The sequence below is a fragment of the Cariama cristata genome, unplaced genomic scaffold (assembly GCF_000690535.1).
Source record: "Cariama cristata isolate BGI_N322 unplaced genomic scaffold, ASM69053v1 scaffold32127, whole genome shotgun sequence".
Taxonomy (NCBI): Eukaryota; Metazoa; Chordata; class Aves; order Cariamiformes; family Cariamidae; genus Cariama; species Cariama cristata.
The window spans coordinates 920-23,689 of record NW_009625539.1 but is presented as its reverse complement, the minus strand read 5'-3'; the positions used below and the strand labels follow the sequence as shown (position 1 = coordinate 23,689).

Genomic DNA, 22,770 nt, shown 5'->3' with positions numbered 1-22,770 from the left:
TCTGGCAGCTTCTCACAGAAGCCCCCCTGTAGCCCTCCCGCCAACAAAGCCTTGCTGCGCAAACCCAATACAAAGTATAAGATACTGGTGTGTCAGGAGCTGTGTTCAGTGCTTCAGAGTCTGCTCGGAGTTTATGGTGTTTGCCTGGGAAAGCAGAGAGAATATATCTATGGTCTTACTTTGCAGTTTTACTTATTCTCCGTGTTCATTAATTTGGATTAAGAGTGTCATGTCCTCTCACACACTCAGTTTTGTATGCACAGTAAAAAGTCCTTTGTGGAATGGGTCTGAAACACCAAGAAACGACTTCTCTTCAGAAGCTCTAGGACCTAGAAACTGAGAAAAGCACAGCACTTGTAAAGTGTTATATTTGATGACTCTGGAAATTGTTCCTCTTTTGCTTTTGAAGACATCAAATTTGCTGACTTTCCAGGCACACTGAAAAAGACATTTATGTGAGAGGGTTTTCAGAGAAGGTAGAGATGCTTGCCAGCTGACAATGGAGGTAGATAGCTGGTTGACTGAACTGCTGAGGTTTAACTTAATGGTATTTTTGCATAATTTATTATGGCAGGTCCATAGAGCCTTGGGAACCAATCTTGATTATTTTAGATTTAAATAAATAAATAAATGATGGATTGTTGAACAAACTGGCAGTCAATTTTAGGAGATGAACCTGAGGCACATCAAAGGCAGGCTCTTAGTGCCAGAATCAACTGCAGTTTTACAACTATGCTAAGCTATGCAATTATCTTAAACCGCAATGATCCTGTTGGATTTGCAGGGGGAAATTTAGCATCAAGTTCCTTACACAAAACAAACAAAATCAGCACTGCATTTTCATATTAACACAGCACAAGACAGTGCCAGAAGTGAATTATCATCTGTGTTCAGAAGTGCCGCTGCTGTGCTGGTTGCCTCAGAGATAAATAAAAATGTATAATTGTTAATCTGAGGAGCTTGTGTCCACAATGATCTGCAGAGATTGTGCTCGGTAAGGTAACTTGGAAGAAACGTTGATTGTTTAAAACAGCGCTGGTTAAGTCAGCATTTTACCCTTCTGGGATATGCAGCCCTGCTGCTTTCATTCATTTTTGGCCCCATTATTCCATCCATTCATCCCCCTCTAGGGAAAAAGGACTGCAAGAGCTAACTCTAAGGCAGATAAAGGATGATGATGGCAAAAAGCTGTCCCCATGGCTATAAGACAGGAGACAACAACAATAACAACAACTAAAGAGGTGGGTGGCAAAAGCACTGTGAGGAAGAAAAACAACTCAGTGTTAACATCCCTTTTAAAACCAGTGGGGAGAGACAGCGGGCAGCTGTAACAGAGATTAATGATGGCAAATCAATAAATAAATAAATAATGATATTGCCATTACATGTCACTCAACAGCATTGATCATTGTCAGAGAGAGCAGAACTCTGGAGTTTCCATCTCTCTTAGCTGGGCTGGAATCCAGTGGGACAACAGAGTCAGAGGCAGCTTTCATTTGAAAGACAATTTATTTATTAGCCAGGGAGAAAATCCTATTAAAAAGAGAAGAATTTCCATGATTGTGCTGCAGTATTCATTTTCAAGTATTCTGCCAAAAAATTAGGGCTTTTTGCATAAGATGAAACCATAATTTTGGATGGGACCTTGAGCAAGAGGTGAGGCATGCGCTGAGTTCCCTGGGAGAAGTCCCAGGAGGCACTTTAACTTGAGAGACATAAGATTCCTTCCCTGCCAAAGATTTTTTTTTTTTTTCAAGTATTCTGCCAAAAATTAGGGCTTTTTGCATAAGATGAAACCATAATTTTGGATGGGACCTTAAGCAAGAGGTGGGGCATGCACTGAGTTCCCTGGGAGAAGTCCCAAGAGGCACTTTAACGTGAGAGACATAAGATTCCTTCCCTGCCAGAGATTATTTTTTTTTCCTGGATTAAACTAACAGCATCTGATGGGAATGTCTGCTTCCTGGCAGGGAGTGAGTGTGTGCAATGTTGGATATGACTCGTGTCACTCCCTTTCTGCTCATTTGGTAACACTGTTCTGGCTAAAATAAGGTGCCGACTCCTGGTGTGCTAGTAGAGATAAATAAAGTGGGGCAGGGAGTGGGGCTGAGCACTGGTCCTCAACTCTTCTGTGCTGATTTTTTTGTTTGCTCACAGGCTGTGTGGACCACTCCAAAGAGCTTTTTCCAAGAGAGAGCCCAGGCATGCTTCTGGGGGGAGTTTTTCCCAGCAGCTCCTCCCAGGAGATACCATGGGTGAACCTGACCGTCCAATATTGACGTATGTCCTCGTGCCACACACTGGTGGGAATAAAACACCCACTCACAGGTTCATGCCATTCAGAGCTGCAGAGCAAACCTTGGATTATTTCAGAAAAAGAAAGGGAGGTAAAGCTCCCCGTCCCTCCCACCCATCCAAATAACGATTCTGTCACCAGAGGGGCACCAGCAGGGTCCCAAAGGACATCCAGGGAGAGGATGGGGTGGGAATGCTACGGAAGGGACATGCCCTGGCAGCGTAGATGTAAGACAGTCCGTGTCACCCAGGGGTAGGGACCAAACCCCCTGTTTTCCTGTTTTTAATAATGTGGACATAGCCTTTGCCATCTAGCGTTCTAATCTGCAATTCAGACGCTCCTCCAGGTGCCCAAAGAAAAGAGCAAACATTGTTTTCCCATGGAGAGCATCAGGCAGGTGTAAATCAGGGCAGCTGTCAGGAGCTGCACATCCCAGGTCAGCACGGGCTTGCAGGCTGCCGTGCCGGCCCCTAGCCACCTCTGGCAGGAGGGTTTTGCAGGAAAAATAGCTGACAGATCTATTAGACCCTTGCACAACGTGGTGATGAGAGATGTCATCTGGACGTTCTCGCCAGGGAGAGGCTTTCTGTGTTGCGACATGCAATACTCATCCGAGATGAGGGAGGGGTCAATTTTGCAATGTAAATGGACTAAACTTTCATCTTGAGCACCTTGCAGGGCCTCAGCATGGCAGAACCCCTACAAATGCATACCTACACGATCTGTTAGCCTCTCCTGTTTTGATTTGTACCTTCCTTTGCACCAGGCGTGCTGTTAGTTACTGCATCTCAGCTGCAGGGCGGAAAATTGCGGCCAAAGGGGACATATTTTCTATAAATTGCTTCATTCAATCACAAAGCACTCATATGGCCATCTCAAAAGATATTTTAACTGGAACAAACCCAGCAAGAATAGTCATGCAGAGATGATGAGGTTTTAACTCTGCAGTGCCATGACCTTTTAGCTGATGGGAAAATGCCCAGAAAGATTTTCCTGGGGATTGATTTTCCTCTTTAATGTTGCTAATAGCAGATGTTGATAATAAAGATTAACACAGGTATCTCTAAATAAAAATGGCATGCCCTTACTGTGGTTCACTTGCAGGAAAACCAGTCCAAATACCTTTCTAGATCTAAGGACTAAAAGAGAAATGCAATGTGCAAAATAATTATTATAATCCATCAATTTCACAGAAACAAAGCAGAACAACAAACAATTATGATACTAAATTGAATCATAAAATGGCAATATGCCAAGCTGTGTATCAGCTGGGTCTTTTTACTTGTCTGTTGGCAAAATAAAGAGGATTAGGGGAATGACTCATCTGTTGATTGGAAAATCTACTTTAAAGTTGCAAGGAAATTCAAACAACAACGTTTAATAACCAATAACTCGCTGTGCAAAAGCTTCTGTTCACTTACAGATCCACTCCCCAGGTTGTAAACTGTGGATGCTCTGGAGCAGCAGAATGAACGCAGCTCTGATGTCAATCCCTCATCACCAGGTTGTGTCTGCTTGTGTTTTCCACGGTCCTAGTGAGTGGGGTCATATTGGCAACAACAAAAAAATGCAGTGTATTTGCATAGGAGGAAATCTTGTTTCTGCTGCAGCTGTCAGTGACCATTTTATTCCCGGCTGCAGTGCAGTCAGGGTTTTAATCTTTCCTACAAGTTTTGTCTCCTCCTATATGAAGTCTGGATTCCTGTTATACCGAATTTGGATTCATAATGCATCTGAAGTTGCAGTTTTAAAGGTATCCATGGCCACCAAAGTGATGCCTGAACTGTAGTAAAGACAGTGGGGAAGATCATGCTGTTCAGACTCAGACTTCAACCCCGATATTGGAGCAGGCAGCAGCTCCCTGCCTCGCAGATGCTGGTGGGGGATTCAAACAGTGCAGCAGTTCTGGGCAAAGCCATCAGTGCTGGGGAGCTGCTGGCAAACTGCCTGTCCATCATCTCATCTCTACTCTGGGCTCATTCCACCCAAGCTGATGCTTTGTCTTCACCTTGCAACACACCGATGTCACCAGACACCTTAGCAAAACTCAAACTTCACTCTGCTCAGCAGTCTAGTGAGGATCTAGGTAACAGGTTTGTATACGTGCTATGTGGTTATGCCTCCACTATGCATAATTGCACTGTGTTGGTGTTTGGCAAGTGCCATCTGGTTTTCATTTTCTTTCACAGCATAATTCATCACCTCCACCCCCACAGATTTACAGTGCAACTGCCTTTCTGCTTTCAAGACAATTTCAGCTACACTGAGTGTGTTTTGATTTATTTTAACTGAACCCAGCAGACACTACCATCAAATCATTCTCCTTTAAACTAAAAGGAATTTGATTTGCAAATTTTAGCAAGATAGGACTACTCATAAAATCTTAACTCATAAAGTAATAAGATGCTAAGAAGATGAAAGGACCAACCATAAACTAACTCTGCTCACCAGAATCTAGGAAAATACTCTGGAGAAACATCTTCAGCACATTAAAAGCCATCAAAACTATACAAGAAATAAGAATAATAGTGAGTAATAATAAGAAGTGTACAGAACAAAACACCTATTGTAGTTCAGTATGGGAAATTATTTAATACTTCTTCTTGTGACTCAAATTACTATTTCTGTTTGCAAAAGACCGCAAGCATCTTTCATTCAAAGCTATTTTTTTGAATCTGACACTGTGAGAGGGGACACTGGTCTGTTCTGTATGTGTATCTGTGTACAGGCAAGGAGAGAAAAAGAAAATTTAAAGCTAAGAAGGAGCAAAAGATAGAGCTGATTACAAAAGTAACAAAAATAAGTAACTGACAAACCAGGAAGAATGTTTTTATTGTAGGTCCTTGAGACTTCCAGTGAACAGTTTTCTCCCCTCCACTTAAGCACATACACTGGAAACACCATTGGACATAGCTATAAGGAAAACTGTAAAGAGAGGATAAGATCCAAAGCAGCAGCCCACCTCTGGTGACACGGATTATTTTCTTTCTCAGTAACACCAAAAGCCGACTTTGCATTGTAATTTTATGTGCTCCTCAGCTATATCTTAGGGTTCACTTTGCACAACAGTTATTTTCATTGAGTGATATTGTGTGCTTAGGTATTGTGAATTGCGAACAGGATTACTAGGTTAAAGGGACATTGCCAAAAAACATTACTTTACATGCACATATGCACATTAAAAACCTTATTAAGTCTACTAACTCAAGCAGTCAAAAGCCTAGGAAGTGTCAGAATTAATGCTATCTGTGTTACCCTAAATCTGACCTTTCCCCACATGCATCATGGCTACAATCTTTAATAACATGATTGCCAATTTATTTTCTCCCCAGGGGCTCCTGTCTTATTCAGTGTCCTCTGCTGGATGCTCCTCCTCCAGCTCCTCGTTCCTTGGACATCTCCAGGCTCACTGCACAGCCAAACATTCACATATTTTCCACAGGAATAACAAGTGGAAATTATCTCATGCAGAGGACATGTCCTTTGCTGAATTTAAAGCCGTATTTAGTAGGAAGGCATAAGAGCTTCTCCATGTTTTATAATTCTTCTAAATAAGTGGAAAACAATATACTTCCTGAGAAGTCACTGATTTCAGCAGAAGATAAAGCAAATCCATCGCACGGATGATTTCAGCCTGGATAGTTCAACTTCAGGGGTCAAAAGCAAACAAAACCAGCGTCTAATAAAGGCAAATGTTGGAAAGTTTCAGTTTGGTGACACGATTGGCTTTAGCTATCACACAGCTCGTATTTTGATAAGCCCCACCGTAGTCCCTGGCAGTTTCTTCAGCAGCCTTGTTGAAGAGGAGGAACAGGACACCAGAGGTTAGGGTCTAACACTGGTCCCCAAGTAAGGCACCTGCAAAAAACTGGGAGAAGTTGTCCAGGGTTGGTGCTGTTCCCTCCCCGTCTGTCCCCTCGGGGTGGTCCGTGGGTGAGCGGGGTTGATGCAAAGCAAAAGCTGCCCGTGTTGGGCACCTGGAGACCTGTCCATGCCACGGAGAGGCAGCCCTGCTCCCCACGGGTGCAAGATCAGCGGCCAGCATCCCCTTTTCATTCCCTTCCTTTGTGGAGCGAGCAGGAAAACAAAAAGTAAGGGACCAACATAAGGCTCCGGGTTTGCTTTCACCCACTCAAAAAACTAAGGCCAGGCAATTAAACCAACTGCAGCAGCTAAAATAGTCTTATCCTGCAACAAGAATGAAGCAACTCAGTTGCATTTGTCCCACAGTTTCTGGCTTGCCAGTGTTGCTTCAATTTTAACCTTCATTCCTCTGCCACTGTGTCTGATTATCTATATAAAAGGCTAATAAATTCTCTGCTGAATTTAAAAAAGCGGCAGCATTTGCATTTTGAACACCCGGCCGTTCAGGATTCAGCCCATTTAATTATTACGCTTCAGAGGATGTACCCAGTTTTGCCACTCACTCTCGCTGAGGAGGCATGGGCTAGCAAGGGATGAGCAATGGGATTACCGGCCACTCGGCCCGCTGATGTTTATTTAAATATCACCAATTACCATTCCTGATTTGGAGTCTAATCTACACTTCAGATTTGAAACCGCTATCCCCGGGATAGCTCTATCCTGGTGCTAACTCTTAAATGTGTGCACCGGTAATCACATTTAATTTGACTAGGCTTGCATAAAGCTTTGTCTAAGAAAAAGGATATGTTTCCAGTCTGTCTCATGGACTCATACTTTCATGAAATGCCACTGTGGTCTACTTAAATTTGGAATGCTTTGTTTACTTGGATTCACCTCTAACCACATTACAGTGAAAAATAAATCCTTCCACAGGCTAACAAGTGTGTTTATAATAAAACTTTTTAGAAGGTGCTCAGAATTTCCTATCTCTTCATTTTTTCCACTGATTCCGTTATCTGTAACATGCTTATGTCAAGCTCTCTTGGCAAGGCACAGGCTTTTATCTCATGTATTGTATAATCCAAGCACTTTTTTTTTTTCGTTTGAAATAATTATGGGGTTTGAGATTTTTAGATTAAGCTGCAAATGTTTCTTCTCTGATAAAAATTTTCGGTCAAGCAGCTATTATTCCTTTCCTATCCCAGATGAAATTTCCCCCAAGCAGAACAATGAGAACTGAGGCTGTCATAAAATCCGTTAAAACTCAGACACTGGAATTAATGCAGTGAGTTAGACTGGTGCAATAGCATTTCTTGGGACACCTGAGCTGATCTAATGGATCCCTCACACCAAAATGGACCTTCTTTTGAAAGCATGGAGGTTTCAGATTGGCTGATTTATCTTACTGAATTATATATTGCTTTTCTTTTACACCAGCCCATTTCGGTGGCAATGGCCCCCAGGGCAAGGGTTGTCTCTCTTGCATGTATGTACAGTGCAAACACAGCAGGGAACTACTGCTGATATTGGGTGGCTTAGGCAGTTTCATTAGAAAAGTATTTGTTACCACTTTTCTCTCCCAGCATGGCTATGACTCAGACTAGATCACAAAAATTAAATAAAAATAACATACAAATACATGAATGTTAGATTATATATACTGCACCTGCCACATACAACTCTCCTGATACATTTATCTATATACATGTGTGTGTGCATGTTTAGGAGATGCAATACATACAATCTGGAATTTGTTACATGACTTCTGTTTCTTGAGCAAGTCAAGATTCGCTGGGGGAAGTGATATCCTTTATTATACTTCCTGTGATAGTTGTTTAAAAAAAAATTTACACCAGGCCTTGCATACCCAAAAGCTTGTCTCCCATTTTAAACTGCCACAATTTTGCGCTAACAAGAGATACTTGTTTTTCCTTGCAAAAGTTGCCACGCTTGCGTCTGCAGATCATTATGGATTTGACAGCAGTAGCGTGATTGCTTCCTCTGTTGGGGAAGGAAGGTGGTGCTCGGAGAGCAGCCATCAGGACCAAAGGGCCCTCGGGTTCGGTGCAGAACGGGAAGGGCACAGGGAGAAGCAGACACGATGCACCAGACTTTACATGACTGCTCTGAAGAGTCGCATGGGTTTCCCAGCACCCGGCAGCCTTCCTAGAACAGCCTGGTGGCCAGCTCTGCTTTAGGTGGCTTCTCCGAGACTGTCAGCGAGTCTGCCTTTTCAGACAAGCTGCATCTTTCTTTGCAATGCTTGGTTAAGTAAAGAGACGTTTTTCAACATAAGCCACTCCAGTGCTGTCAGGGTTTCCTTAACTTGCAATCCGTCCTCCTCTCCCATCCACTTCCAGTGAGCTGTGTGCAGGGATGAAGACTTGTGCATTGCTAAAAACTGCGTGGGGATGGAGAAAGAACGACCAGAAAGCAGCAGGCCAGAGAGAAGCTAAGTACATGCCGGGGGCTGTGTGTGGCAGCCCTCTGCAGCTGGGTGAGCTCCGGCGGTAGATCCACAGGGCTCAGCTGCGGACAGGGCTGGCCGTGAGCAGTGGCCACGCAACTTGGCCGCATCCAGGGAGGCGGTGGCTGCCGTGCGCTCACAGAGACCGCAGGGTCTATAGGCATCGCATGAAGTACTGGACCCTCCAAGGGGCCTTCTCATCACCAGTGCTCCGGGGTGACCCTCTGCTCCTGGGAGAGCTGGGGTGGGCCCCCCAAATGGTGCTCCGGCAGGGCAGCTGTGTGCCCGAGCGCTTGGAGCAGTGAGGTGGGGATGCTATGAAATAGTTATCTGCTATTAATAACAACTTGACTCTATTAATAGCAACAGCTTAATTAAGAAAAGGTGTTTGATAAATATTGGCTGTGACCTGTATTTCCCCTCCTGACTTGGATGTCTATGAGAAAGAAGGAAATCTACAACAAGGAAATTGGGCTAAACAAAAATCAAGAGCTCTCTGCTGCACCATGCATCCCTGTAAGAACACAGGCCAGCATTTCCAAATTAATTGAAAGGTGCCACCTTAAAAATTATCCCAAATATTTTTAATTCCTCCAGCTGGTTATCTGTCTTACAGAGGATTCAAGCTTTCTTTCTGCTGTTTTCATCTGGCAGCATCATCCATCACAAAGCCCTGTTAAGGCAACACCCTGGAGGCACATCATGGCAACCCTTACTTATAGTATAATCTCCCACTCTTACACCAATTTCCTGGAGTTTTCATTCCTAAAAGCTCTGAAATTAGACTGGGCATGAAGTAAGATGCTGCGAGCCTTAATACAGAGCTAGTGTGGAATACGCTAGGTAGAATCACTCCCCACTCCTCACTCTGACCTCCAGGTCTCCTCCTTAATTGATTAAAGACATATTTCCACTATAAGATTTATACACATGTTGAAGCACATGCCCCTAATATGATGGATGCTGTCTTCCTTCCTTTCTTTTTTACAGCATCCCTGTAGAGATAAATATGGGTATTTGCTTGCAGATCAGCCACCCACTGCTATGAAGATTGCAGCTGGGATGTATAAGGAGGCCCCATTTGGGAGCTAAGTCATCTTCTGCCTGCTGGTTCCAGCTACACCCATGCACAGGAGAATGAACCAGCACAACCATCCACATTGTGTCTTGGCTGGAAATTATTAAAATGTTTGAAAGAGCACCTTCATTTTAATTCCAAGATTTGTCGAGTGCTCTGATCTTTGAACAAAAATGAGCCTACACTTGTGCTACCTCATGTTTGTGTCAGACCACAGGTGATGATGTGTTACAGAAAAATGTTACATTTTTTGCAGTTTTATTACCTGATATAGTATACTGCTTTTCATCTTTGGGACAGCGGAGAGGTGCCGTGGGCAGCCAGGGAATGCCCCTTGGGGAGAACATCAAAGACCGAAGGTAAGGGAACTCTGGCCTTCTTTGCCGAAACTTTTGATTTTTGGTAAGACCAATGAACTGACTTTGTGCCTGTATGTTCAATTCAAAAAGTGCCTTCAACACTAAAACCTTAGGATATTTGCAAACTCTTACCTTCCTTTCAAGCTAACTTCTCCTGCGTAATAGACACCACATGTCTCTGCCCATCTTTATTCTCCACCCCACTTTTGCATACCGGCAGACTCTAAGTCCTCTCTGAGTTCTGAAGCCGAACTAGTTCAGAGCAGCAGCTATAAGGAACAAGGCATGTTCATGCAGATGCCTTAAGTGATGAAATGCTGATGATACTGCACATGCTAGCTGGATACAGTCAAGGATTTTTAACAGACTCTTCTTCCCCCTCTCTCTACTATTTCTAGTTGCACTGTAGCCTTCCTGAGATTAGAAGGGGAAAGACGAGCCAGAATTGCCTGCAGTATTCAAAATGAGAAAGCACCAGGAATCCACCTAATTACATTGCAATGCTTTCTGTTTGATTAGCTGGTACTTTCCTAGTACCGCCCATTATTCTCTTTGTTTCCTGACTGGTGCCAAGTTTGGAAGCTGATATTTTCAGAGAAATATCTTTTACAAGCCTGGGATCATTTCCTAAATGGCAATAGATACCAAAGCTATCATAGTGTACATATAGAATTAGACTACTTTTTACTAATTGTGCCTGATTTTATATTTATCAATGTCATATTCCTTTTGCCATTTTATTGCCCAGTCATTCAATCTCATGATACCCTTTTGCAACTCTTTGCAGCTTTTATCTTTACTCTCCAGCCTGAGTAGCTTCGTATTGTCAGTAAATTCTGTCCATGACTTCCCAAGTCCATTTCCAGATCATTTATCAATATATTGAGCAGCACAGAACTAGTTTTTAATACACTTCATTTATAATCTTCTAATTAGTCTTCCATAATTATCCCTTCTTTCTTATTCCACACAATTTCTTTATGGACATTTGGCAAGGGATGTTGCCAAAAGCCTTTGGAAAATTTAAGCAAGCTTTATTAGCCAGATCATCCTGACATACATGCTCAGAGATTCTTCTAAAGACCTGTAATATAGATTTCATGGTTGTATATCCAATACATCTACTCTTTCATTATGGTTTATGTCAATTGGCAAGGTACAGCCATCAATTCTGTTGGAATTCTACAGAATCCTCACACATATGTGTGTGGGGGTTTTTTGTTTGTTTGTTTGTTTGTTTTTTCCCTTTCTTTTAACCATACTTTCAATTTTTTCTTTCCTCTAGTACTAAGGCAGTTCTAAGCAGAAGTTGTATTTCAGATATCTTCTGAAAATACTGAATGACCTTAATGAAATGAACATCTCCTAGCAATTTACTAGTTTGTTTTAATAAGCCATTTACTGACACTTCAATTTCAGCCAGATCTTCTGATTAGGACTCTGTCAAAAAATGTTAACAGCATGGAAAGTTTGCTAAGGACTTAAACAGCAAGCACAGATAAAAAACTCAGTATCTATTCTGGTCTGTTCTTCCAGAAGGGTTGGTTCCTTTACACCTTGACCACCTAGTCACCCAAATTCTTTGACAACTGTCAGAGACAGTACTGTACTGAGATCCAGTACCAGGAACAAATTCAGCTACATCAAATCATGGGGAGACAGGATTATTCCTGTACAGCACATAGATATGTTTAGTGCTGGCATTTCTCATATCCAGACTTCCTGTCACGCCGTAAACATTCTTTTTATTAAAAACAAACAAATCCAAAAGTGCTATGAAAACATTTTGAAATTGAAGCCATACCAGTTTTCCACTGCAAGGCAAGTTTTCTGATCTATGCAGTTTAGACAAGGAGCGGAGCAAGAGATGACTCAGTCATCATCTGTAAATGACTCCATGGGGGATAAGAAAAAAAAAATTTCCATATTAGGTCTTTAAGCTAGCTAAAAACAGAAAACATGAGGTTGAAGACAAATCCAGACTAAACGTAACACCTTCCCTTTATAATGATGTTTATTGACTATTAGAAAGGATTAAAATACAGAGATCTTAGTTATTCAAGAGGTTTCTTAATTTGTTTGTAAGAGATCCCACCATAGCTCTGACAGAATTAATAGGCTTATTCCTGATGTAACCGGGCAGTTTTTTAACCTGTTTTGCAGATCCAGTTACACAATTATATATGGTTTCCTCAGCCTCAAAACACATGATCTTATGATAAACTATGTCTATTCAATATCTCATTTGTATCAGTGTTACTTTGGCTTTAATGCAGTAACAAACCATCTTGCGTGCATAAATTAATATGCTCCTACTTTAAAATTTCATATAAGCAACATGACTTCGATGCTTTATGAACAGTGAAAGACTCAAATATTTTGAATCACTTACCTGAAGAAAAGTCTGTGTTCAAATGTTTTTATGGCAACTGCTGGTAATTACAATTTTTTGCAGATGCAATCCCCCAAAAAAGTAGAATAAAATAATAATACAAATTCAGAGCAAGGTTTTTAGACAAAGGCTGAGAAAGGAGGGGTAGAATAAAACTGGTGAATGAGATCCAGTAAGCTTAGCTCTAATCTCACTCAGGGTCACCTCTTTTTTTAACCGGCATTGCTCTCTTGGTCTAATTATGCTGCTACAGTTATACTACTGCAATGTTTCCAAAGCAACATATCAGGAGTAATTGCATTGAAATCAATGACATAAGGACTAGAAGAATCAATTCACCATTCCCAGTTCTCTCTGAACACTGAATTGCAGATTTTTTTTTCTAGAAAAAACAATGGAAATAAATAAAAGATAGGCATAAATCCAGTAGTAATATGCCAAAATGACTATAATACAATTATCTGCTTATGTTTAAAGCAATCTATTTTGAAAAGAGAAAGGAAGTCTGGAGCAATTCATTCTCTTTGTTGACTTACTCCAAATGTTCAGAAATTACCAGCTGTTTACATTTGCTAGTATATAGTTACACAGAGTATGCCAAGCATCAGCAGGGGTTTGGTGCCCTCTTATGTTTTACACAAGCAACTTCAGTGATTGCAAACACACTTCTTGGTGACAGATCACTTGTGAGGGCTTCTCAGGTTAGAAATTGTTAAGAAAGTGTTAAGTAAAATAACTAACTACTGAATGCTTCAAAAAGGTTAATAACCACTTTAAGGTGATGAACTTACTCACAGCAATGAGCAGACCCACAGACATACCTGCACACCTTCCCCTTCGGCTTTTATTGAGACAGTTCACCCTCACTAAACTGATCTTGCATGGCACAAACCTCATTCAGGCTTCTTTTGTTTTGGCCAGATAGATATTGTTAATAAATTGCTGACTACCGCAACATCACCAAAAAAAAAAAAAAAAAAAAAAGGCCTGGTTGGCATCACAGGAAAAAAATCAAGGTGAACTGTATTAATAGATCTTAGAATCAGAACAGAGAGGACTACAAGACCTGGTCTTACCTCCTGGGAATGTTACCCAGTTAACAATCTAGGTACTTACCCAAAGAAAAGAATCCATTTTAAAAAAAAAAAGTCTGCAAAGTTGGAGACATCAAAACATGGAATATTCCTATTTCCTTTACTTGGATACTCCACTGATTACTTCTCACACTTAAAAGCTGGCACTTATTAACTAAAATTAGATTTTTGGGGGGTTCTAGCAATCACCTTAGGTTTTCTTTCTTGTCTAGTTAACACTAGTATTTTATTTCTCTTCCTGTGCAAGTATTTCTAACTCATAGAGAATTCCCTTCTTGATCTTCTAAAAACTAAACAGATTGCTTGGTAAATCTTTTCTGGAAATAAAACCTGATTCTATATTAAGAAGCGTTTTGATAGTCTGTTTTTAATTTCCCTATTAGTGTCAAAAGGGAATACAGTTTAAATATTTTTTTTATACTTGGCACTTAGGTAACCCTTTTTATTAATTACTCAGAGGAAAACATCTGGGAGAGATTTATGTGCCTTTTTTGATACATAAATTAGAATGCAAAAGAGATGGGCCACAGAAATAGTAATGTATAAAGATAACATGGAATTTTAGATTACATTTGAATGTTGGTATCTGAAATTGTTAAATTCCTTATTAAAGTGCTGGGGACTCCATATTTAGAAAAGTAATCCATTGCAATGGAATGTACTGATATTAGTACAGAAATAAAACACCCAAGCCTTTCATAATGGGAAATTCTCAATTTATTTTATCAAATTATCCTACTATGCAATTTTTCAGAGATCAGTTTCAAGATGATACATAAGAAAATCTCCAGAGAATTAGCAAGTTAGTGCACAAATCAAACATTTTCTCAGTCTGGTCATAGATGCAGAGGTAAAAAGGCGCCTAAGCATCTCATACTAGTTAATAATGAGCATCCCTTCTTATCACAGACACCCAAATGCCTAGAGGCAAGGCACATTTTGGTACCATGGCCTGTTTCCTTAAAGCCAGACAAAACTGGATGAATGCTCCCCACTTCTAGGGGCTGCAAAAGCCCATGTAAAAAGAGAGCCGATCCATGCAGCAAATAGAAACTTGTAGAAATAACTTCTTCGTCAACATCCAAAAGTGCACTACTCCTTCACCGAACACAGAAGCATGTTCCCAGAAAGCTTCGAGTTCTGTTTCAAATGGATGTGACAAAGGAAAAATAAATAAGGAAAGGATGTGGTGAGGAACGATGGATGTGCTTGGACCCCTTACACCACTAAGATATGCTCAAATATAGTTAATGCTATTACAGTAATATTTTTAAAAATAAATCCACCTTGTGTAGGTGAGAAGTAGCTAAATTGCACACAGAGCAGAGATCCCTGAGCTAGTGGCGAGCTAGTTAGAAAATCCACACGCAATGTGGACCTATCCATCCAGGTCTAGAGGAAGCACTGCTACTTTTTCAGCTAATAAATATTGCTTACTAGCTCCCGTTCAAGACCATATGAATGATGGACCATATTTGTTAGTGTATAACCCTGAAGTTCTGATTCTGAGGCTTGCATGAGGGCAGCCAGGTTAAGATCTGGTTTTGTTATTGTGGATGTAGCCAACAATAAAGCGTTCACATTTAGTGCATGAATCTCAAATAGTACTGAAATCAGGCCATCGGGCTCCACAGCCGAGTTACTTTCCACAGAAAATATCAATCTGACTTTTCTGGACAGATTTTCGATCTGCTGACCCACAAATTTGTGATCGTAGGTTGAAACCTGCCAAATTAAGAAGCATTTGCCTTTGATAATATTCACCAAAGTGGGTATTTCCCATCAGAATAATTCTATTTCCCATATTCCCTTTCTAAGGAAGTAGAAAAAAAAATTGTCTCTCTTAGCTTGTAATTAGCATTAAAATAGTCCACACAGTAGAGTAAGGGTGTAGAAACAGTAAAAATCCTCCCAAGTGTTTTGAAGAGCTAGTAGATAAATATGGAATGTGGGTTCACAGCTTTACAGAGGTAATCAGTTACTCACTGTCTCATTTCTGCCATGCCATTTTCCCCATCTCATTTTCCTTTACCCAGTTCCCTCTATGCTGTAAAGTGAACTAACTTAAAATCTTGTAGCAACATAGAAAGAAAACAGAACCACTCTGCTCTGTAAATGGAAAGAGACAGCATTTTTTAGGACAGAGCTTGGACATATCTGCTAAGATACAGCTTAAGAAACTTAACTCTAGACATTAATGGAGTTGATGAAGTCTAAGTTCTGAATATAAACTAGTTAAAAATCCCCAAATCAAAACAGATGCACTGCTGTTAACTGATAGGGCTTCAATGAAATTGGGCGAAAATCATGTGTCTCTCACACCCTAATGCTGATTAAGGCTTTCCAAGCAAATTGCAATTTGTTTATCTTGAGGATCTTAAATGAGTTGAACTTCAATATGTTCCACTATGAAATCTTACAGAACAGAAAACTCATGCTGATATAAATCAAATCAGGTTAAGAATTGATTTAGTTAAGAATCAGGCTGCTGTGAACATACTTTTAATTTAGTTCGAAGTGCCTGATATCAATTTAAGTTAAGCTTATTACAGACTTTACCACTTTAGCTAGAGTTGAAAATTTAATTTCAATGCTTATCTCATTAAGCACCTAATTCAGATGCCAGTATCAGCACTGACACCAGTATCCAGCAGCATCTTATTCAACGTCATAATGCATCCCTGTATTCACTGTTGGGCAGTATCGGCACAATGATTCAAAAAAACAAGTGGAGAAACATTAAAAAGGTGCTTGCCTCCCAGGAAATAATTTATACACTTCATTCAGACAGTTCTGACCTTCCTTTAACAACACACACAGGCTATGTAGAGGAGCCCCAAGATGACCCTATATATTTAAGAATAGCAGCTGTGTTTGTAAAGTTTTATATAACAAAATTAAGATGCTTATCAAAGTCATTTTACAATTGCCAGCCACAAAAGGAAAAGCCACCATAGCATTACTAAAATGAGTAACAGCTTAAGACCAAGTACTTCTCCGGGACTGCAGAACAGCTAGGACAGATTCTTAGCTGTAGAGTTCTGGGAGCACAATGTTCTGTGCTTGTCTAAGGAAACACAAGCTACAGAAAACTCAAGGAAATGTGGGCATAGGTCTCGTATGTCACACAGCTTGTGCCATGGCAGTTGTGGGAAACCATCAGCTTAAGGGTATGTATTTTTGTACTTGCTGGGCTCCAATCTCTGCAACATAGACTGCTCCAGTCTTCATGTCTACATCCACAAGGTGTGGTTTGGTTTCATCTGCCAGCTGGACTGTGTTGACCATAACACAGTCCCCAATAGAACCAACCGGTGGTGCTGCCAAGATTGCTAGCCGGTTGATATTCATCTGAGCTACAATCAGGTATTTGTAATTGGCAGTAAATCTGTGAAAGACAGAAATATATTTTTGAATTATGAACTCCATATGACATCTCATTTTAAAGAAACAAAATCTCCTTCATAGTCAATTTTTTGAAGACTACAACAGACTAAATGCAGTGAAACACTGAGAAGTAACTTGTAAGCCTTTTTCTACATGTTGCTGCTCCCTAAGACAGATTATGCTACAGAAAACTCATTCAAGACAATCTCTCTTCCCGTAAAAGCTGCACCAGTAAGGTCAACAACACACAACTTTAAAATGAAGTTCTCAATCCTGCACTCAAACACATGGGGCTTGTTATAAAGCCAGGATTTCCCTGTCAAGAAACAACTGCGCAGACCTTTGCATACGATTAGGGCCCAGAACCCTACTAGTTAAACTGGTTAACTAGTTAAAGGCATTAAATATCAACATTTTAATTCACCAGTAAGAGTACACCTTATTTACGTAATTGCATGCTTCTAGAAGAACTGATCAACAATACCTGACAGAATAGGGTCCATCTTCTGAAAAACAGGTGCTCCAAGACCCAAGCCATTCCCCTGTGACTTTATCAAAAACTTGGATTCTTTTGTTGTCTCTGTCTGCAACCCACACCTGTCAAGAACAAAAATCATGGCTGTTCACAAATAGAACAAATCAAATGCATTAGTTTTTTACAAAAGCAACGTATCCTGTAGTAAAAAAGAATTACACCTCGGAAGAATGTACCTCCCTATTCAAAACTACATAAGTAGATATGACTTCCAGGTATAAAACAAAACCGCCACATAGTTAACATACACAATTTATTTTATACTACTTTAACAGAGAAATCAGTGCCTTGTCTTCATTTTTGTGGCTATGATATGAATATATTCAGTAGGATTCCCACCTCCCCCCAGTGAGGACATATTCCCACCTATTTAATTCTAAAGATACCTGTCTGTCACTTGATAACAATTTGTTTTTCAACAGTAGTCTCATTTCATGATCCAGGCCTATGATGACTGCATCTGCAAACACTCTTGATATGCCTAATACTACTCTAAATATTAAGCAACTTAAACACTAAGAGCATTTTCAGCATGTTTTGTCGAGCTTATCTCTGTCCCACCCTGTGCTAACTGGGTTCACAAACAATGCGAGCTAGCAATATCACTAGGCAGGTCCAGTGAAGGCACCTCTTGTACTACAATTATTGAAGTTTTAGCTGTTGACAACCCATCAGTCTGATAAGTAAACTTCATGACTTTTCTGGGATATCACCCAAAAGGGAGCAATAAACAAGCTGACCTGAGATCTTTCATCACTATTTTTCAAATGAAACACTACTATAGCATTCTTTTACCTTTCTTAGGAATTAACAATTATTTTTAACTGAGGCTGATGATCAACACTACATTGGCAATAAAATCGTAGCCCATTGCAATCGCTATCTTTGAATGTATATACTCACGGCTACCCTTCAACACAAAGTGACCATGTCCCTCCCCTGCTCCTTCCTACCCTGCCAGTTTTGGCAGAGAAGTGATTTTTATATACACTTCTTATTCTGGTTCAGACAGCATCAGCAGAATTAGCTCAAACCAGTGAGTTAAGATGTTTTAGTCAAGCAATCTTATTCTCCCTGAAACAGATTAAGAAGCAACCGCATAATTCCTCCACAAGAGCAGAAGAGGAAAAGCCAAACTGCGATTAACATCTGGCAGAAGTAGACTCTTGAATGCCTTGAGCTGCATGTAGAAAAGGACTGATGTCCACAATCTAGCTAGAGCTTTACTAACATCTTAAGCTTATTTGGAATTTCCAAATATGAAATTAAAACCCCCTGAAGAAATGTAAGGGCTTGGGCAGACATTTATTACAGAACGTAATTCTCCTGTACTCTCACAATGACAGCCTGTTAGAAACTGCAGGAGGAACAGGCTGTTGTTGCTGGACATTGGCAGTGTAACCAGTCAGAACCCTTGTGTTAACCTTGGAGCCAGCTACTTAGGATCTGCAGTATGAAACTTCAGCTCATGACCACTACCACACTGAAAACTATAACTCCCATAAAATGACCCAGATCATAACAGTTTGATTAAAAAAGAAATACAATCTGTTTTGTCCAAATATATGTAAACAAGTCTGTTGGAAGATGAAAAAATTTTCTCCCTTTATTCTTTACCCGTCCAAAAGGATCCACTGTTACACTGTGAGGAATCTTGAATTGACCAATGCCGGTCCCATTTGTTCCAGTCAGCCATATCTCTTTGTAATCTAAACCATTAGCACCATGAAAAATAAAAGTAAAAAAGTCACAGTAAGAAAACAACAAGTAAAACAACTTTAAGTCATTCCCCTGCAAAGTTACTTTGAGTTATTTTTTAAAGGTGAAATTTCTAAACTCAGACTTTTTAAACACAGTACTCCCAATATATAAACCCAAGAAATACTGGAACTACTACAGTGACTACTGGATTGTTATTAGTGGTTTCAGAATTCTGACTACAGAAACGTAGCCACTAGTACACAAGAGCCATAATCCAAGGCTCTGTTAAGCACCGTATTACAAAAAAAAAAGTTACCTGATTATGATATTAATTTGTTTACTAAAATGATTTTTTTATATTTGTTACCTGGTAATTTTGCGTTTTAACAATTTACCATTTTGCAAAGTAGGTATTAGGAAACTGACTGTTTTTATGATAGTACAAAGGAAAATGGCAGCTCTTTCACTTTTTCCCAACTGTAGGCATATGCAGACTCCTCACTCGCTGCCCTAACCAACACTGATCATCTCACTGGGGAATATGAGCAAGCTAATTAGAACCACGGAATAATTTAAGTATAAAAGATCTCCAGACAGCATCTGGTCCAACCTGATTCTCAAAGCAGGACTAGCCTTGATAACAAATTCAACTCTGAAGTTAGATCAGGTTGCTCATCATTCATCATGTTTTGAGCATCTCCAAGAGCAGTGACTGCACACCATCTCTGGGCAAACCATTCACCAATCACCCCCACTGTGAATCTTTCCCTCCAAAAATTGAACTGGAATTCACCCCTCCTGCATCTTTTCCTCAGTGTTGCTCATTCTTCACTGTGCATCTCCAAGTAATGTGTGGCTGTCTTCTTCTAAACCCTCCCATTACTGACTTGAAAACAGCAATAAGCCTTCTCTCTCAAAGGCTGAACAAACCCATTCTCAGCCTCTTGTCATAAATGATTAGGAGCTTTCTCCTGAAGTGAAAAGCAGTAAAACAGAATCTGATTCAACAAAGTCTTCAAACTAATGTTAAATAACAGCTCTGCCTAGTCCTTGCTTAAAAGTATTCTCAAGCTGTGTTATTTAAACTTCAATTTTCAATGGTCAGCTACTGTGGAATTTAACTTTTCCATACCGTTGGATAGTTTGAGTAATCTGTTATTCATTCCTCCATCTCCATCCACAACATAGACATCTCCACTTTCCTCTACAAAGACCTCTGCTGGTTGATCAAATTGCAGGGGAATCAAACTTGAACCAGCATTACCTGGCGTGCCCAAGATCTGCATAAGTTTACCCGAAGGGCTATATTGTTTCACAGTGTGCCCATATTTCCCTGAATTAAGAAAACAAAGTGCAAAAAACATCTTAACAAAACAAAATGGAAGTATTAAAACCAATTACAAAGATTAGGAAAGAAAATCTCCTGATACTCACAAGTGATATTAATAAATCAAAAAGACAAAATTCTATAGCGACAATATAACTGTGGGTTAGTAAATCCATAGGTTACAACAATATTCATCCATTGTATTAAGGTCCCCAAACCTAGGACAGACAATAAGACAGTAAGTCTAGCCAGAAGATTTTTTTTTTTCCCCTGATACTTCTCCTGGAGGGTGGGGTGGGGTGAGCAGTTACTAAGTTCAAAAGCAATAAGCAGACACACAGCACAACTCATGAACCTTCAAAGTATTTTGTGCAGCATCTGAAAAGTTTGTTCACAGCAAGAAAAGCACAACTGTGTCTCAGAATTGTTGAGAGACTAAAATAATTGAGTTGTTTAAAGTAATATCTGCAGTATTAGCATTTTCTTCCCCACCTAATACTTCTCAGATCACCACCATGCATACCTGTTCCAACATCTGTGATCCATACTGAACTATCTATTGCGGTGTTCAATACAAAGATACCATGAGGCATTTCAACTGTATCATTCCAGGAGTAAAGAAAATAGCCTTCCTCTGAGAACACAAGTACCTTTGGCACATTGTCTCCTCTCTGAAAAGGCAAAAAAAGGTCTATTAAGAAAACACATTAAGCAAGTAATCATATTTTTATAATCTCCTCTTTGTAAGGTTTTTGTAATGTTTCATGACTCATAAGAATCTCCTGAGATTGTCTGCTAGATCTCATTTTTTCCAGCTAGAAAAGGAAAGAGAGAGAAGGGTCTAAGCTTAGCATGCAAAACCTTCCACTCATTCTAGAGTTTCAACCTAAATCACATAAAGTCCAATTTTCAGAGAAGCCAAGCTCCTGCAGCTATCGTGGTCTCCATTTTGAATTGTGTTTTTATGTTCTTGATGAAAAATACACCAAGCGTAACACAGGCATGAAAAACAGTAACTGTACTTATTAGCTGCATGGTACTCATGTACTCATACCATGTTTTATAATTAAATCCCATCACTTTCCATGGAGAGAATGTCTTATCCGTGACTTAGAGATACCAATGCATGGAATTGGGTAAAGCAAATAACTGAACTCCAATTACTGTAACTAGCTGAAAGAGCTGCATGGTTTTGATTTCATGGGACAAAGGCTGAAAGAGTGGAAGATTCAGTTACCCCAGAATCACATTTTACCTTACAGTTAAGAGAAGAAGCTACTGTAACTCAGTTAAGTTGGATCATGCATTCATACCACAGAAGTGTAATGCTTGTAAAAGCACAAATAAGTGTGGTGCCAGAACTGTTTTAAAAATGAATATAGCAGAGATATCTACACTTATATCTTCACTAATTTTCATACAATAATTATTCACATACATATACAGACACACACACATATATCCTAATCTAAACCAGACACTTTAAAGGCAAAAATACACTAGAACAAGAAGGAGAAAAATACAGTATTCTCACTCACTTGTCCCACGTAGACCAAACCATGAAGAGAGTCAACAGCAACACAAAATGTTTGGCCAGTGAAGTATTCTGGAATTTTAGGCCAGCCTATGTCCAGCTTGTACATCTGTTGCTGTCCTTTCCAAGGAGAGAAGTAATCATATGCTTTTAAAACCTGAAAATACAAAATAAATATCCAGTAGTAGTTAAATTCTATGACAATGGGATCACAAAAATGAGCACTAGAAAGTAACCGTGTACTGAAGAATCATAAATTGATTTATTCAATTTAAATTAAGAAGATAGATAAACAGGATTATAGCTAGGGCTTTGGACTGCAGACGGGAAAATGTTGACAAACTGGAAATTCGCTAATGAAGTCCTTTGGATTGAGGAGCTCTGGAATTAGAAGGCAAAAAACACACCCTGAAATTTCCTACATCGAAGTTGCTATTACTATCTGTAAATCACACTCCAAAAGGAGGAAAATAGTAGAGAAGGTTCCAAATGCAACAGAATCAATAACCGCTTCAGGAATGTGAGAAACATTCACCTATGTAGTTTTTAAGAGAGGACAAAGTCTGTGAAGCAAAGGTTTATTTCAGCGCTGGGTGCACGGGAGATCACCCCCGTGATCCTCCTGCTTGCACACTGGTTAGTCCAACTTCCACAAATTTATTTAGGACAGTCATTCATATTCATGTCATTTCCTGGAAGTCTTATACATATTTAAGTGATTTCCCCGAAGTTATTT

General features: G+C 39.9%; 1 protein-coding gene across 1 annotated transcript; it reads right to left on the bottom strand.

The window, feature by feature from the left end:
• Window positions 1-16,709: 16,709 nt before the first annotated feature.
• NHLRC3 (NHL repeat containing 3) lies at window positions 16,710-22,188 on the bottom strand. Its single transcript, XM_009703645.1, has 6 exons — window positions 22,039-22,188; window positions 21,024-21,171; window positions 20,306-20,506; window positions 19,090-19,181; window positions 17,422-17,534; window positions 16,710-16,938 (listed from the first exon to the last, which is right to left on the bottom strand). The coding sequence occupies exons 1-6, from the start codon at window positions 22,141-22,143 to the stop codon at window positions 16,710-16,712; spliced, it is 888 nt and encodes a 295-aa protein (XP_009701947.1). The 5' UTR covers window positions 22,144-22,188.
• Window positions 22,189-22,770: the final 582 nt, after the last annotated feature.